Raw genomic sequence first — 17,545 nt, 5'->3', positions numbered from 1 at the left:
AGTCCCTAATATAAAATATTCCCAAAGAACACAACTGCCAAGTTTAATGAATAAATGTACAGAGCCCTTGCGTGTAGCAATCCAAGAAGGAATCGGTTTTAATGGCGGACTGCCCTTTTTAATTTGATCTGTGGCCGCTGGCCATCGCAGATATTAGCCCAGTAAGCGCTTTACTGTATGAAGCATAGAAAAAATAACAATTAATATTTACAACAGGTGGCACAAGGAACGTCTGTTCTGTACAAAAAGAGGCTTTGTTTATTATGAATCCGGGATGACACACTACCTCAATTTGTAGTTGTTTTCTGAGATTTGCCCGCGTTTTACAAAAACATGGTTTCCACGACAACACAAAAAACACATGTCTCTGCACGTGCCCGGTAACGACAGACAAACCTTTGCAGGGAAATTTGTTTTTTATTTCATCATCATAATTCGGCTGAACCATTTCCCTTGGGCGCCTGAATCTGACTTAAATACAAATAACTGCCCTAAACACAATTTAGTTTTCCAGTGTTCAAAAGACCGCTCTGGACCCTCAGATAACTGGAGAAAAGACTTCTCAGTCTTTCTGAAGTGGCTTCATAACATGACTTTGTTTGCCTCCTACTGTACTCATTATTATTATTATTACTCTTCATCTCTGTTTCCATCAGGCCCCTGCTAACCTTCATGAATTCCCTTCCTTCTCCTCTGAATCATCTAGCTCTCTCTCTGGCTCTGGCTCTCTCTTTTCTTCACGCTCACTCGCTCACTCGCTCTCATCTGTTATTGAAGAAACGTAAACAAAGAGTTGGAGAAACACTCAATGAGGTGGAATTAACTAAAAAATCTCCCCCTCTCCTCCCCTCCCTCCCCTCCCCTCCCCTCCATCTCCTCCCTCCCCTCCCTCCCCCCTCCCTCCCTCCCCCTCCCTCCCTCCCTCCCTCCCTCCTCCCTCTCCTCCCTCCCTCCCCTCCCCCCTCCCTCTCCCCCTCCCTCCCTCCCCCTCCCTCCCTCCCTCCCCCTCCCTCTCCCCCCCCTCTCTCCCTCTCTCTCCCCCCTCCCTCCCTCCCTCCCTCCATCTCCTCGCCTTCCCCTCCCTCCCCCCCTCCCTCTCCTCCCCTCCTCCCTCCCTCCCTCCCTCCATCTCTCCCTCCCTCCCTCCCCCCCTCCCTCTCCTCCCCCTCCCTCCCTCCCCCCCTCTCCCCCCCCCCTCTCTCCCTCTCTCTTCTCCCCCCTCCCTCCCTCCCCCCCCCTCCCTCTCCCCCCCTCTCTCCCTCTCTCTTCCCCCCTCCCTCCCTCCCTCCCTCCCTCCATCTCTCTCTCCCTCCCTACCTCCCTCCCTCCCCCCCTCCCCCTCCCTCCCTCCCTCCTTCCCTCCCCCCCCTCTCCCCCCCCCCCCCCCCCAGGGTAAGGAGCTGCTCTCCCAGAAGGTACCCGGGTGGCAGCAGGCCTGCGCTGAGCCCAACAAGCTGCCGGAGCGGGCCATGCTGCTGGCCCAGCAGATGAGCGGGGGTGGCCGGGCCTCCGGGCTTCCCATGCCCACCCCCCACCACCCGGGGGGGGCCCCACCCCAAGGGGGCCATGGCCATCTCTGACCCCCCGTCTCCGGCGCCAAGCCCCTGCCCGTCCCGCCGGAGCTGGCGGGCCCTGATGGCCGGGGGGCACCCTGGGGGCAACAGGTAACTAACCCCACCCGAGACCAAACCCGAAAACACCACCTGAAACAAACTAACCCCACCCGAGACCAAACCCGAAACACCACCTGAAACACCACCCGAAAACAAACCCGAAACACCACCCCAAACCAAACCCGAAACACCAGCCGAAACCAAACCCGAAACACCACCCGAAAACAAACCCGAAACACCACCCCAAACACCACCCGATCCAACATGAAACCCCACCTGAAACCCCAACCGAAACACCATCCCAAACCCAACCCGAAACACCACCCGAAACACCACCCAAAACCGACCTGAAACCGACCTGAAACCCCGCCCGAAACACCACCCGAAACCAACATGAAACAAAACACGAATCACCACCCAAAACACCACCCAAAACCGACCTGAAACCCCACCCGAAACACCATCCCAAACCCAACCCGAAACACCACCCAAAACCGACCTGAAACCCCACCCGAAACCCCAACCGAAACACCATCCCAATCCCAAACACCACCCAAAACAACACCGTGAAAGATTCCACAATAAGCTTCCTCATTGAAGATTCCACATGGAAGATTCCAATCCGATGTGTCGTCCGAGAGATATTTCGTGGAGGCTCTGTCTTTCTCACAAACACATATCCATACGCACGCACACACACACACACACACGCACACACACACACATATCCATGTCACACACACAAACACACATATCCATACACACACAAACACACACACATATCACATTCACACATATCGCAATGACACACACACACATCCGTACAGACACACAAACACACTTCACAATCTCACATATCACACACACACACACACAATCGCACATAAAAATCACACATACACAAACCCCCACACACACACACACACCCACACACGCACATTATAACACAGTGTTTTACGGGGCCCTAATGAAGGCCCCGGGGTGCTGCTGAGCGGTGCGTCTGGATGTACCCCGGCCGCGTCCCGAGGTTTGTAGCGACTAGCGACACACAACCGCCACCGTTTGCTAATGAAGTCGTTAGCGAAAAGGCGCTAATTAGCTTGTCGCGCATGAGAGGCGCCCTACCCTGCATTCCCACGGGCACCGCTGGCTGCTTTTAGTTGTTTATTTCTTTCATTATCCCCCCGCTTGGCGCTCTGTGTTTGGCCCTGCCTTCCCCTGCAGGCCCGGCCGTAGCATCAAGAGAAAGGCCCTTTCAAGGCTCACATGAAAGACTCCCTCCAGTCTGGCTTAAGGGTTTAATTAAAACGGCCTGCTCCCCCCCGGCACACACACACACACACACGACAAACACGCACACACTCAGCTTTTGTCGCGCTGGCGATGAGCGGGAGAACGAGGCTCTGTGATTGGCTCCAGTGGCTGGTTGGAGCGCGGGAGCAACGCATTACCGATTGCTTCCTCTCTCCCCCCGCCCCCCGAACGGAGGATCGACCGATTGTCTTCGGAGGCGCTCGGTTCATTTGGTCTAAGAGGACCCCATTGATCTCCCAGTTAATCAGGGATTCCCACTCCTCCTCCTCCTCCTCCTGGTCCTCCTCCTCCTCCTCCTCCTCTTAATCCCTCCCCCTCCCCCGCCTCTTCTCCTTCATCACTATTTATGAACTCAGTTGATGTTACATAACAGACACTGCGTCATAAAGATATAAATTATTGAAATAGAAGTCCTTCCAAACCTTTATTAACGATGTGCATTTAGCTGTAAGTAATTTATTATTCTTATTATTTTGATCTGCCTTTGATATTCCATATATACATACATACGAATGGTGTCGTCTTGGTTGCATCCTTTGACTAGTATTGGTAATATTGCTGCTCAGATAAAATCATCCACGGTATAGAAGACTGACTCTCTCCCTCTCTCTCTCTCTCTCTCTCTCTCTCTCTCTCTCTCTCTCTCGCTATCTCTCTCTGTATCCCCCTGTCGCTCTCTCTCTCTCTCTCTGTCTCTTTCGCTTTCTCTGTCTATGTCTCTCTCACTCTCTCTCTGTCTCTCGCTCGCTTGCTCTGTCTCTGTCTCTGTTTCTCTCTCTCTCTCTCTCTCTCTGTCTCTCTCTCGCTCGCTCGCTCGCTCTGTCTCTGTTTCTCTCTCTCTCTCTCTCTCTCTCTCTCTCTCTCTCTCTCTCTCTCTCTCTCTCTGTCTCTCTCTCTCTCTCGCTATCTCTCTCTGTATCCCCCTGTCGCTCTCTCTCTCTCTCTCTGTCTCTTTCGCTTTCTCTGTCTATGTCTCTCTCACTCTCTCTCTGTCTCTCGCTCGCTTGCTCTGTCTCTGTCTCTGTTTCTCTCTCTCTCTCTCTCTCTCTCTGTCTCTCTCTCGCTCGCTCGCTCTGTCTCTGTTTCTCTCTCTCTCTCTCTCTCTCTCTCTCTGTCTCTCTCTCTCTCTCGCTATCTCTCTCTGTATCCCCCTGTCGCTCTCTCTCTCTGTCTCTTTTGCTTTCTCTGTCTATGTCTCTCTCTCTCTCTGTCTCTGTCTCTCTCTCGCTCGCTCGCTCTGTCTCTGTTTCTCTCTCTCTCGCTCGCTCGCTCTGTCTCTGTTTCTCTCTCTCTCTCTCTCTCTGTCTCTCTCTCTCTCTCTCTCTCTCTCTCTGTCTCTCTCTCTCTCTCTCTCTCTCTCACAGCGGCTGATGCAGGGCGGGGCCGAGGGGGGCGTGGCCACGCTGAACGGCTCCGCGGGCCCCCACGGCGGGGGGGACGACTACCAGCAGTGGATGGAGGCCAAGGCGGCCAAGAGCTCCAGCTCCGGCTCCCAGCCGGGGGCCCAGGGCTACTCCAACACCCTGCCTGTCCGCAAGGGGGCCCCGGCCAAGCACAAGGCCGCCCTGCGTAAGACCCGCCTACCTTTACATTAACATCGGGGGCCTTCAGCAGACAGTCTTACACAGAGCGACTCACAATGTGTACGTTTGTCAGAAGGAATTAACATTATGGCTGTCGGCACAGCGAGAATGTTCATGGAAACAAGTGCCAAGGGACTCGTGGTGGTGGTGGTGGTGGTGGTGGTAGTAGTAGTAGTAGTAGTAGTAGTAGTAGTAGTAGTAGTAGTAGTAGTAGAAGTTATAGTGGTAGTGGTAATAGTGGTGGTTTGGGGATAGCAGTAGTAGTAGGCTAGCTGTAGTAGTAGGCTAGCTGTAGTAGCTCATCTGTCAAGCCTCAGGATAGTCTGACTCATGCTATAGATATAACATCAGTGCATCCATTTGAAACATCTACAAAACAAAAGCTCTCCTGCCAATAAAACACAATGCAGCATAACAAATATTTTGCTGGATTTTCAACCCTGCGGCAAGCAGCTTAAAAAAAACCTAACCTTACTGTTGGAAAAACAAAAAGTAATTATCATGACCTTCGTCACAACAATTTGCCGACTCCCTCGCACCTCCCCATTAAAAAGGGACGATACCGCTCGGAGGTGCAGACGGAGCAGAGGAGGAATAGCAGGGAGTGGGCAGGAGCTCCGGGGGTTAAACAGGTAATGAGGCCGACATGATATTTGCAGACCATCTGATCACCAGAAACTCAGAATTCACCCAGCGCTTTTCGCATCCTAGCGGTCTAACCTAAAGCAAGGCAGAACTTGCATCAAATGTCCCCGTGTTACAAAAAGCAATCATTGAGCACACACACACACACACACACACACACGCACACACGCACACACAATGCACACAATGCACTGAATCGTCCCGGTTTCGGTCACACACACCACTCTTTGATACAGTGGTGGGCGACAGGGTCAGTGTTAAGTTTAGTATTAACAAGAACTGGGGTCTTCTGCCAAGGACTTTCCCCAGGGACGGCGGCTCTATCGGTGAGAAGCCATGTAAACACGGCGTGACTAACCACACCATTGTATCAGACGTCCTTGTGATAAGCCTTCTGCTTATCGCCATGGTTACCGCCACACATGGCCCCGCCGTGCCGGTTCCATCTGAGGTGGGACAGAGCGAGCGGGAATAGTGAGCGGTGTGCGACGGGATAACGGGACGAGGACCGAGGCCCGAGGCGATGGGAAAGTTACAGCGGTGTGTGAAGGCGGTCTTAAAGCACGGGGATTTAGAGCGCTTATGTCGGTCTGCTGCGGTTTCATTGTGCCTCTGCTGCTCAGCAGCCTCTTGATGAATAGAAACTTTTACAGGAAGTGGACGGTGGTGGTGGTGGGGGTGGTGGTGGTGGCGGTGGTGGCGGTGGTGGTGGTGGTGGTGGTGGTGGTGGTATAGTAGAAGGAGTAGTTGTGGTGGTGGTGGCGGTAGTATTTGTAGTGGTGGTGGTAGTATAGTATTGGTGGTAGTGCTGGTGGTGTAAGTGTAGTATTAGTGGTTGTGGTGGGGGTATAGTAGTAGTAGTAGTATTAGTGGTGGTAGTAGTAGTGGTAGTAGTAGTAGTAGTATTGGTGGTAGTAGTAGTAGTAGTAGTAGTATTGGTGGTAGTAGTAGTAGTAGTAGTAGTAGTAGTATTGGTGGTAGTAGTAGTAGTAGTAGTAGTAGTAGTATTGGTGGTAGTAGTAGTAGTAGTAGTAGTATTGGTGGTAGTAGTAGTAGTAGTAGGCTAGCAGTAGCTACTCATCTTTCAAGCTTCAGGATAGTCTGACGCATACCAAAGACGTAGAGAGAGCCGCTCATCAGAGGAGGCGATGGGAGCTGAAGCGTCCCTCTCAGTCAGAACTCATGGGTGTTCCCAGAGGGTCTGACCGTCCCTCCCCCCCCCCAGCGGAGACCCGCACCCTGCCCCGCTCCAGCTCCATGGCGGCGGGGCTGGAGAAGAACGGCCGCACGCGGGTGCAGGCCATCTTCTCGCACGCGGCCGGGGACAACAGCACCCTGCTGAGCTTCGCGGCGGGCGACGTCATCACCCTGCTGGTTCCCGAGGCCCGGGACGGCTGGCACTACGGGGAGAACGAGAAGAACCGCATGTGAGTCCCCCAGCCGGACACACAACCGCAGCGCGCACGCACGCACGCATATACGCATGTACACACACGCTCTAGCACGCACACACACACACACACACACCCACAGGTAAACACACATGCACGTGCACACACACACACACACACACACACGCACGCACGTGTACACACACACACAAACAAACACACACACTCTAGCACGCATACACACGCACGTGTATACACACACACAAACCCACAGGTAAACACACGTGGCCGTGCACGTGCACACTCACGCACACACACACGCAAACAAACACACACACGCGCATGCGTACACACACACACACGCGTAAACACACGTGCACGTACACACTCACGCACACACACACAAACATGCCCCCACGTGTTTGTGTTCATGTCCTCATGTTTCGCATGCAGGCGCACGCGGACACACACACACACACACACACACACACACACACACACCCCCCCCTATGGCGCTGACGTCCCGTTGCTCTGTGCTGCAGGCGCGGCTGGTTCCCGTTCTCCTACACTCACCTGATCACCGACAGAGAGGAGGAACCGGGGACGCAGCTCCGGGTCCACAAGTACGTGACTCCAGTCTCCAGGGTTTCACGATCCCCCTGTAGTACCACAGCAGGGTTACAGCCCCGTCAATTATTTAACAACCGTGATGAATGCACGATATTATGATAAAAATAATGAACACGGAAAAATGATTGTGTGCGCTTGTTAATGGGTCCAGCGCTAACCTGTGTGTCTGTGTGTGTGTGTTTTTTGTGTGCCTGTGTGTGTGTGCCTGTCTGTGCCGCTGTGTGTGTGTGTGTCTGTTTGTGAGTGTATACAAATGTGTGTGTGTGTGTGTGCCGGTCTGTGCCGCTGTGTGTGTGTGTGTCTGTGTGTGAGTGTATGCAAATGTGCGGGTGTGGTTGTGTGCGAGGTTGTGTTTGCACACTTGTGTGTGTGTGTTTACGTGCGTTTGTGTGCGTGCGTGTGCATTTGTTTACGTGGGTGCGTGTGTGTACCTGCGTGCGTTTCCTTATGTGTGTGTGTGTGTGTGTGTGTGTGTGTGTGAGTGTGTGTGTGTGTGTTTTCTGTGTGCCTGTGTGTGTGTGCCGGTCTGTGCCGCTGTGTGTGTGTGTGTCTGTGTGTGAGTGTATGCAAATGTGCGGGTGTGGTTGTGTGCGAGGTTGTGTTTGCACACTTGTGTGTGTGTGTTTACGTGCGTTTGTGTGCGTGCGTGTGCGTTTGTTTACGTGGGTGCGTGTGTGTACCTGCGTGCGTTTCCTTATGTGTGTGTGTGTGTGTGTGTGTGTGTGTGTGAGTGTGTGTGTGTGTGTGTTTTCTGTGTGCCTGTGTGTGTGTGCCGGTCTGTGCCGCTGTGTGTGTGTGTGTGTCTGTGTGTGAATGTATACAAATGTGCGTGTGTGGTTGTGCGCGAGGTTGTGTTTGCACACTTGTGGGTGTGTGTTTACGTGCGTTTGTGTGCGTGGGTGTGCGTTTGTTTACGTGGGTGCGTGTGTGTACCTGCGTGCGTTTCCTTATGTGTGTGTGTGTGTGTGTGTGTGTGTGTGTGAGTGTGTGTGTGTGTGTGTTTTCTGTGTGCCTGTGTGTGTGTGCCGGTCTGTGCCGCTGTGTGTGTGTGTGTCTGTGTGTGAATGTATACAAATGTGCGTGTGTGGTTGTGCGCGAGGTTGTGTTTGCACACTTGTGCGTGTGTGTTTACGTGCGTTTGTGTGCGTGGGTGTGCGTTTGTTTACGTGGGTGCGTGTGTGTACCTGCGTGCGCTTCCTTGTGTGTGTGTGTGTGTGTGTGAGCAGCCTCCAGCACGGTAAGAGCAGCAGCACAGGGAACCTTCTAGAGAGGGAGGACGCCTCCCTGCCGCTCCCCGACTACAACATGCACTCCCGCATGGCCGCGCAGAACGCAGCCCTGGTGCTGCGGCAGCAGCAGCAGCAGCCGCGACCCTACAGCATGATGGCTCCCGGTTACCCACAGGTAAACAGAACCACGAGCATCCTATTAATAACGCACATCCTCAAGCAGATGTGACAACGCGCTCCGTAGACAATATCGAGGGAATTCTAAGCGCCCTTCAAGGACACAGCGATAGATTGATAAGAAATAAAAGGCAAACGTAAATGAGTGAAAAGCCAGCCATGAGAGGGGAGATGAAGAAGAATAGATAAGTTAAGGTAATGGAGAACCGAATGCGGCTTGCGGGGTACAAGTGAAATCCACCCACGCGTTCTCGAATTAGACGCCCGCTGCAGCAGCGACGGTGGTTTCCTCCCTGCGTCAGGGTGCCGAGTTCTGCAGAAAAATCCCCACTTGTCGCAAAGATTAAATGTCACAGAGATCTGCAGGGATCCCGCAGAAAAAACAGAACCCTTGCAGAAAACACTGAATGCATACCGTGGTGTACACACAAACTCGTACTTTTTTCTCAATTCGTATGTGCTTATGTCATACTTTTCGTCATGCAACAAGGCGTTACCCGAGTCAAAAACTGTGTTTGTTCAACAGAAGATTACCAGAACCAAAGATGGTTTCAGAACCTCTTCTGTGTCCCCACAGTCATCCTCTTCCTCTACACAGCTTCTCTAGTGGCACTCATTAAAAACAGGCCCACTTAGCATACACAAACATCTGGATCATTCCCCCCCCCCCCCCCCCGCGCGCCCGGATGACGCACTCTGTCCAATCTGTGTGTGTGTGTGTGTGTGTGTGTGTGTGTGTGTGTGTGTGTGTGTGTGTGTCTGCACCAGGGCCGGCCCTAGCTTTTTCGGTGCCCTAGGCGGGATAAGCAGAAGGGCCCCCTCCCTCGGCCAACATGCCCCCCAAATCGGATTATTTTTCAGTATTAATTAAATAAATTTTTGGATGTCATTGTAGTCGCTGTGTCTGCGCATCCTTCCGTCGTCGCCTTGGTTTGTCGAGGCAGAGGTTGCGTCGTTCGCTAAGCTATCTCGTCTCTCGAAGCGGAGCGACGAGAGACGGGGGGATAAACAGGGAGAGAGAGGAGGAGGATGAACTTAAACAACAGCCAACCCTTTATTTGTCGCTCAAGCGATCCTCCTCCCGGTTCTGTCCCCTGACCACGCCCCTAGGCACGGCTGCTAGGCAACATGGGACAGCATTCGTTCTGCTCTTGACCCTCAGAACTACCCAGACGCAATTTCCCATCTCTCACTTTATGTCAGTTATCCGTCGCAGATGACACACTAATACAGACGCTAGCAAGAGGAGAGAGAGGGGAACAACAACATCAACATCATCAACAACAACAACAACAACAAGGACCAATAGAAGGAATATGGAGGGGGGGTTTACTTACGTCATGTGACGGCACTGACACCCCTCTCCCCCTCTCTCTCGCCCCAATCCACACCTTTGAAGCGTGTGCACTTCCTGTGTGAGAGATCACCTCTGAGCCACTTCCCTCTTCAGATCATCCCAACGCCACGAGATAACTGCATCCGGTCGGCCAATCATCAGGGGGCGTCACAAAGGGGGCCGTCCTCCATTCGGTTGCTGTTGTGCGTGGATCCGCGAGCTCCTTCACTTTGTGATGACGGGATGTGATCAGAGCCTCTCCTGGGGCGAGGAGAGGAGGACGAGTGCTGCTTATGCTTCTGTAGGGCCTTCAGCTCTTGAGTGCTCATGACTTTAATTGGCTGCACTTCCGGGTTCATTATGGTCTGGGTCACACACACAAACACACAAACACCTCCCTCTCGTACGCTGGGAAACGTTTCGTCCTTGTATATTCCAACTAATAGCCGGCCAAGTATTCCTTCTACATAGAAAGAATCCCCTCGATTGCCGACAGGGTGCTTTGCGCCCCATCTAGTGGCGACTGCAGTTATTGCAACATTTACCAACATTTGGCCGATGTGTTATATGGTGTTGTATTAAAGCACATAAATGACTAAGTGACTGATGATAGCATATTCTCATTTTCATAGCAAGCACCTGAGGAGTATGAGCAGCGCTTCCCAATGAGGTAAGGCCCATTTTTATTTACTTTTTTTCACATTATTCCCTAAATAAAATTGTGGTTCGGATTAACTTTGTTTTTTCAACCAAGAAATCGATGGCTTCCATTAGATGATTAAACTGTTAAAAGATTAACGGGAAATGGGGCTTGTGGTTTTTAAATGATTCAACCAAAGGAATGTGGATGTAGAACGTTAAGTCCTTCATACAAACTTATAGAGATATTTAAGAAATAAGAAAATGTATCTATGTAATGTGGGTGATTCTTTGTTTTGCATTATTGTAAGTTGTTTATATTGTCTTTTTTTATTTTTGTGATGTGTCACGTAGATGCTAAGTTATAGTCCAACAGTAGATTAAGTTGTAAGCTACTGTATTGTGATACGTTTAAGGAGCTGGGTTTAAGAAGGTGTTTAAAAAGTGAAACGTTTAAATGAATAGTAAATGCTTTAGCAGCATGACGAGCCGAGGTTGAGTCAGCCGTGAGGACACAGTTAGTCGTCCAGACCCCCACGTTCGGCCCCCCATCACCCCCTAGTAGTAGGGCTGCTTCCATCTGCCCCTTCGCCCACTCAACCTATCATTCACCCCTTCACTCATTCATCTCCCCATCGCTCACCCATCCCCCCCATCACTCACCCCTTCACAAACTCACCCACTCCACCCTTAAACCACCCCACCCTTCCCTCCCCCCTTCACCAACCCATTCACCCCATCACCACCCACTCACCCCTTCACACAGGTTCCTAGTCACCATTACCCCCCCCCCCCCCCCCCGAGGCCTGAGCGACGCCCAGCTCCTATCTGAGCTCCCCAGGGCCCGCCCCCCCTGTCTCGTGTGCGTTTGTGTGCGTTGTGTGTTGACCTGCTCTGCTGGCAGCCGTCCGACCGGACCCTCTCCCTCTCTCTCTCTGCTCCACAGCGCCGCTGACGGCAAGTTGATTTCCACAGTGTGAGGACAGACGCACACACAGACAGGCACCAGACTCAAGCCGACACCCAGCCAGCCGGCCGTGCACTAGGACAGACACACCTCCACACCTAACCCTGCGCCCCCCTGCTTCTTCCTCCAAATAACCAACCCCCCCCCCCCCCCTTGCCTCCTCCCTCACCCCAACCACCTCTTGCCTAAAGCAACGCCCTCCCCCCCCACCCCAAACTCCCTGCCTCCCTTACCCCACCCCGTTGCGGGCCAGGGCGTCCCAGCCCCACGGCCTCTGAAGGACTGCTCAGACCCTGGGGGGCCTCAGACTCTGGGGGGGTCTCAGAATCTTGGGGGGCCACGTTACCCTGAGCCGCTAAACTCTGATCCAACACTGAAAAGACTGTTTCTAGATACTGACCGATGGATCCTGAGGGTTAAAGATATCGACTGTGGACATTCCTGTTTCTAGCTATTGACTGTGGAGCTTTATGTTTATAGCTATTGACTGTGGATCCTGTGTTTAAATATATCGACTAGGGATCCGGCTGTTTATAGATTTTGACTCCAGATACTGAGGTCTGTAGATGTTCACTATGGATCCTGAGGTCTGTAGATGTTCACTATGGGTCCTGAGGTCTGTAGATGTTCACTATGGATCCTGAGGTCTGTAGATGTTCACTATGGATCCTGAGGTCTGTAGATGTTCACTATGGGTCCTGAGGTCTGTAGATGTTCACTATGGATCCTGAGGTCTGTAGCTGTTCACTATGGATCCTGAGGTCTGTAGATGTTCACTATGGGTCCTGAGGTCTGTAGATGTTCACTATGGATCCTGATGTCTGTAGATGTTCACTATGGATCCTGAGGTCTGTAGATGTTCACTATGGATCCTGAGGTCTGTAGACGTTCACTATGGATCCTGAGGTCTGTAGACGTTCACTATGGATCCTGAGGTCTGTAGACGTTCACTATGGATCCTGAGGTCTGTAGATGTTCACTATGGGTCCTGAGATTGAATCCACAACCACGGAATGGACTCCTCTCGTCTTCTGGAGGAACGTGTGTGTCGTCGACTTGTCCGTCTTGTGCATGACCGTGTCTTTCCTAGATCAGTCGGGAGTGTTTGGAACGCATCCCAACTCGTTAGATTTTCTAAGGACAAGCGTGTCATGGGGTTTGTATGTTTTGGTTTGAGTGTCGGATCTCCAAAGGGGAACTGCGCACATTGCGTGCAGAGATGAAATAGCAATGGATATGTTTACTGCGTCCGACCGGTGTTGGTGTGTGTGTGTGTGTGTGTGTGTGTGTGTGTGTGTGTGTGTGTGTATGTGTGTGTATGAGTGTGTGTTGCGACACACATGCAAGTCCTTGATGTGAGCGTGTAAATGACTTGTGTTATGTACATGTTGTCAATAGGAGGAAGCCTTTCAGTTATAATCAAAGAATGTTTACTGTAAATACATGTGCCATAACAAAGTGCTTGTCATACAGTCTATCTACAGTATATCTAATGGTATTACAAAAAAGAAATCTTTATAAACAGATAATAACCTTGCCTTGGTGTACTGTAAACAATATCCTGTTATCGACACACTTTAGTGTTGTTTTCTGTTGTGGTTGTGTTTATTTCAGACGGGCAGCGTGTGTGCCCTCCTTAGGCAGATAGGCTACTTGGGGTCCTTGGGTCCTCATATATTGTGTTGTCTGCGTTGTTCTGCCAAGGCTGAATGATAACCCTTATCCCTCAGAGACATGCAAGCAATGCAGTCCCTGTGGTGAGGTACTGTGCATGCATTGGAAAAAGGGGCGATTGGTAAAGACTGTTCCTCGGTTCAGCCGTCTTACAGCAAAAACACAACCAACGTTAACTTGATACAAACAAAAGCTATAGAAAAGAATTGTGACGAGAGCAGAAATGTACGATTATACTTTCTAATCTATGATAAAGTTGAGTTATTTATTACTCAACGACCAGCCACTTACTTCAAATATAATCTCTATGTTCTGAATAAATCCTTTTTAATTAATGAAACAAAATAGGACTGGACCAGATAGTCTAGAGCAGAAGTGGTTGTACATACATAACAGAAGGCTGAGACGCACTGGATTAAATGATGGTTCCCAGCCACAGATATTTATTTATTTATTTTTCTGTTCTATGAAATGGATGGTGTGGTGTCTTCTCAAACTAACATCTCTGCAATAAAAATGATTGATTAATAAATGGTCAATGAACCCGTTAGGTAATATGACCCGTTTGCCTGGCTCTGTCTCTGTGATGAAAGATGTGTTTGTGACGCGGCACTTAGCAGCCCCATTTAGCTCGCTGTTTGATTATATTTTTATGTAGCTATAGCCCACCTTGAGCTAAATACATGTATTAAGAAATAATCGTGACCTGAGCACAAACAACCTAAAAACATGTTATTCTTTTAACAAAATTGCAAAAAGTTGGAAGTTAGGAAGCTACTATGTAAGAAAATATTATTTGAATGACAAGCTTTTCCAAGGTTTTGAATACTGCCATCGCTACAGAATCAAACCCTGCGACAAGCTGCTGACAAAAATACTAATACCCTTTTAAACAATGTAGAGAAGTTATGGGATTATTCTGCGATACTTGGGGATGATGAATTTACTTTTTCATGTTTGGATAATTTACCAAGGAGGAGTTCCTTGTTCACCCACTGAAGTCCGACTCCTGAGAGATGCAAAGAAGAGATCCGCCTTTTAAAAACAGGACTCCTTTTGTCTCTGAATGACTCTAATCACCCTTTTTTTTTGCTCTGGCAGAAGCAAAAACCAAATGCCAGTTAATCTTCTCACAAATCCATTTGTGATTTTAATGTTGCGCCCCCTCTGTTGCTAGGATGGACCATTTCACAGCTGCAGTAATCACACTACCACTCCCTCCTCCCACACCTTCCAGTGCCGGTGCTGCTCACACAATCACTGGCGCCTTCCCGTCACGACGATTACACAACATAGCTCATGATGATTCCTCATTATATCGTTTTCTGTCACCTACATGGCCGCCTGATGTGTGAGGGTGTGTGTGTGTGTTTGTGTGTGTGGGTGTGTGTAGGTGCGTGTGTGTGTGTGTGTGTGTGTATGTGTGTGTGTGTGTGTGGGTGGCTGGGTGTATGTGCATGTGTGTGCGCGTGTGTGTGCATTTGTGTGTCTATGTGTGTAGTAAGCTCTGCTGCATCTCAACCGCAATCTGCACCTCCATCTTGTCAACACTAAGTATAAAACATAAAATGTACCTTTTGTGTCTTATTTGGGAGCTTCTTTCTTGAGACATTTCTGATTGAATTGTTCTTACTTTTCTGCATTCATTTCTTGTTTGGTGTTGTAAAAGTTCCGCGGACAAACTTGCAACCTGTATATATTTTCAGTGCGTGTGATTGATTTATAATCTAAGGTTAAGTATCTGACTTGCTATGCCTGTTTTGTAAAAGCGTGATAAGACTATTCAGCCATAAGTCTCCCCTTTACAGTGGTAAGACCTCCCTGAGGGGAGCTGAACTAACGTTCACACTGCAGGACTGCCTTTGCCTTTCAGTGCGGGCCGACACTATGCCCGCTTTTGAAACCTCGACCCCACCCCGTCGTAAGTGGAGCGGACGACTTACTCCTCACCGCCTGTGTCTCGTTACCACCGCGTGCTTCCTCGTGTTGCCTCCTCCACCGCCTGTTCCCATCCCTCAAACCAAACGATGTAACTTTGTTTCATGTGGTGATAAACCGTATAAAGGAGACAACCTGGAAACAAGATAAGTGCTTAAAGGTCCCGTATTATACCACGAGGGGTGAGTGTGATTAGCCGTTGCAGGCCGTTTTGAAAATCTGCCTCTTCCTGTGTTTTAGTGACATCACAAGTGGGCGTGTGTCCATCTAGATGTACGCTGGATAGATCAGTCTACCAGCCTACCAAGTGGACAGTAGCAAACCCTGCTCATCTATCTGTCCTACGTCTAGATGGACACGCCCACTTGTGATGTCACTAAAACACAGGAAGAGGCAGATTTTCAAATCGGCTTGTAACGGCTTATCACACTCACACCTGGTGGTATAATATGGGACCTTTAATCCTCACGCTTCATGCTAAGTCTAATTCTGGTGTGACCAGAAGTGAGGAGTTAGAGAACTGACTTCAAAACACTTCTGGTGGTTTCCTTTCACACCAATTCTTGATGCCTCCTACTTTTGAAGCAATGTTTGTCGGAAAAATAACAACAATAAGCAGCACTGTGAAAAAAAAACATTGGCAAAGTTACAGCCTAGGTTTATATATTCATATCTGTGTTTAAGGGCTTAGTGGCTGCTCTGCAAGGCTTTTCCTCCTCTTCGTGTTGGTTTTCTCTGTCATGCAGTGGGTGATATAATTGGGTGCCTTGCCTTACAAGTTGGGACTACCAGTCCAACTATGGCTCAGCATGTGCTCTCTGATCAACAATAATAAGCCATTATTACCCTAAGCTATTTGCATGAAACCCATTCTCTTCACAGTGTGTTATTCCATCTCCTTTGTTTTTTATATTTCCTCCTCTGGTGTGAAAGACTGACCAAACACTAAAACCAAACCTAGCGGAATTCATCCTACGACCAAAGCAATAGCGCGATCTCACCAGAAGGGGGAGCTGTTTCGCTAGGTTTGATTTTAGTGAAGGGTAACTTTTTCAACTACGACGGACTGGTTTACATTCGGTGGTCTCTTGTCTTCCCAGCACCGGACCCCCCAGCGAGCCGATGGTGGAGGCCCCCCCTACCCCCCCCGTTGATTACAACGCTGACGTTGACGACGACGGAGACGATGACGACCTGTCCACAGGCTCCGCCCTCTACGACCTGGTCCGTAAGACCCCCACTCCACCAGGGCTGTATTGAGGCTCCTCCCCCCACCTCCACCATCACCACCACAGCTACTCCAAGAGCTATAGGTGGTTGGTTGATGGGGCTGACCACAACCAATCAGTGCAGTTGGTTTGACGTTAACCAGTTCTTTAGTCCTTGAATGCGCCTTTGAAAACAGAAGCTGATTTGAACTGTTAAAATGAAAATTTAAGGAACACAGGGGAATCGTGAGTGTGTCTGGAGGACCTGATGTGTTGTAACAGATTAAATGTAATAAATCAAATAAATGAAAGAGGAGAATCAACCTAATCTAAATCCAATCTGCATCCAAGGTGTAATATAAAATAAACCTGCCTTAAGGAAATGTAGCTCTGATTGCATATTATGTATTAACAGCTCATCCGATGCTGTACTCCATATTGTAAACGTATCATTCAATCAAATCTGTAGCAAATTGTGTTGCTGTATTAATGGGAAAATTCATTTGAAGATATTGGATAATTGACTGTTAGTGAACACAGGGTTCTGTCTGTTCGTCAAGGGATTTAAGGTTTTTATTGTTATAACCTTCACCATAAATATTATCAACTCTAACTTAGGATAACACTACAGAAACGAAAACAGTGGGGAGTAAGGTATAGGCTACTGCTATGTAATCAGTGTCATGGCAAACAGAGTACATTGATTTCATTGGAAAAAAATTAAAAAGTGAATGAATTACACATTCTGAAAAATTTGTGTTTGTTGTATTTTTCAGAGACCAAACAAACAAATTACTGCAATGTTTGCATTTATCAGGTATTCTAGGACTGTTTACACACTTGAAATGACAATTCAAGTATAAAATACTTTTTAAATTCCCCCAATCACACATACAGCAATCACACATATTAACATTATGCGTAATGGCTATCTATAGATCAAAGTTAGTCATTCAATGGCAGTTTAGTTAGTAAGAAAACTTTACCTAGTAAGAGAACTTAGTAAGAGAGGAATGTTAATGATTATGTTATTGTTAATGTGTTTTCGTTAATTATTTAGCAATTCATCATGAAATGAGCCATTCATGAGTCCTTATGGGCAGACATTGCTGTCACATTTTTTGTCTTACCATAGGTGAGACCGTATTTGCGTTGATTCAAGATACCCCAAGATTGCCAACTATTGAGTCTTCTCAAAATG

General features: G+C 49.3%; 1 protein-coding gene across 1 annotated transcript in view; it reads left to right on the top strand.

The window, feature by feature from the left end:
- Window positions 1-11,889, top strand: part of LOC307090199 (BAR/IMD domain-containing adapter protein 2-like) — a gene marked incomplete at its 5' end in the record, with an annotated part of 31,283 nt that extends 19,394 nt beyond the window's left edge. The window contains 7 exons of the mRNA XM_079756772.1: window positions 1,392-1,577; window positions 4,292-4,496; window positions 6,381-6,582; window positions 7,089-7,169; window positions 8,403-8,580; window positions 10,551-10,588; window positions 11,504-11,889. Of these exons, the coding sequence (XP_079612898.1) occupies window positions 1,392-1,577; window positions 4,292-4,496; window positions 6,381-6,582; window positions 7,089-7,169; window positions 8,403-8,580; window positions 10,551-10,588; window positions 11,504-11,537 (924 nt within the window). The 3' untranslated portion in view covers window positions 11,538-11,889. The remainder of the gene's footprint in view (window positions 1-1,391; window positions 1,578-4,291; window positions 4,497-6,380; window positions 6,583-7,088; window positions 7,170-8,402; window positions 8,581-10,550; window positions 10,589-11,503) is intronic.
- Window positions 11,890-17,545: the final 5,656 nt, after the last annotated feature.

Source organism: Pollachius pollachius (genome assembly GCF_949987615.1).
Source record: "Pollachius pollachius genome assembly, chromosome: 19".
Classification (NCBI taxonomy): Eukaryota; Metazoa; Chordata; class Actinopteri; order Gadiformes; family Gadidae; genus Pollachius; species Pollachius pollachius.
Note: the sequence above shows the minus strand (reverse complement) of the source record. Positions and strands in the feature narration are given on the sequence as shown.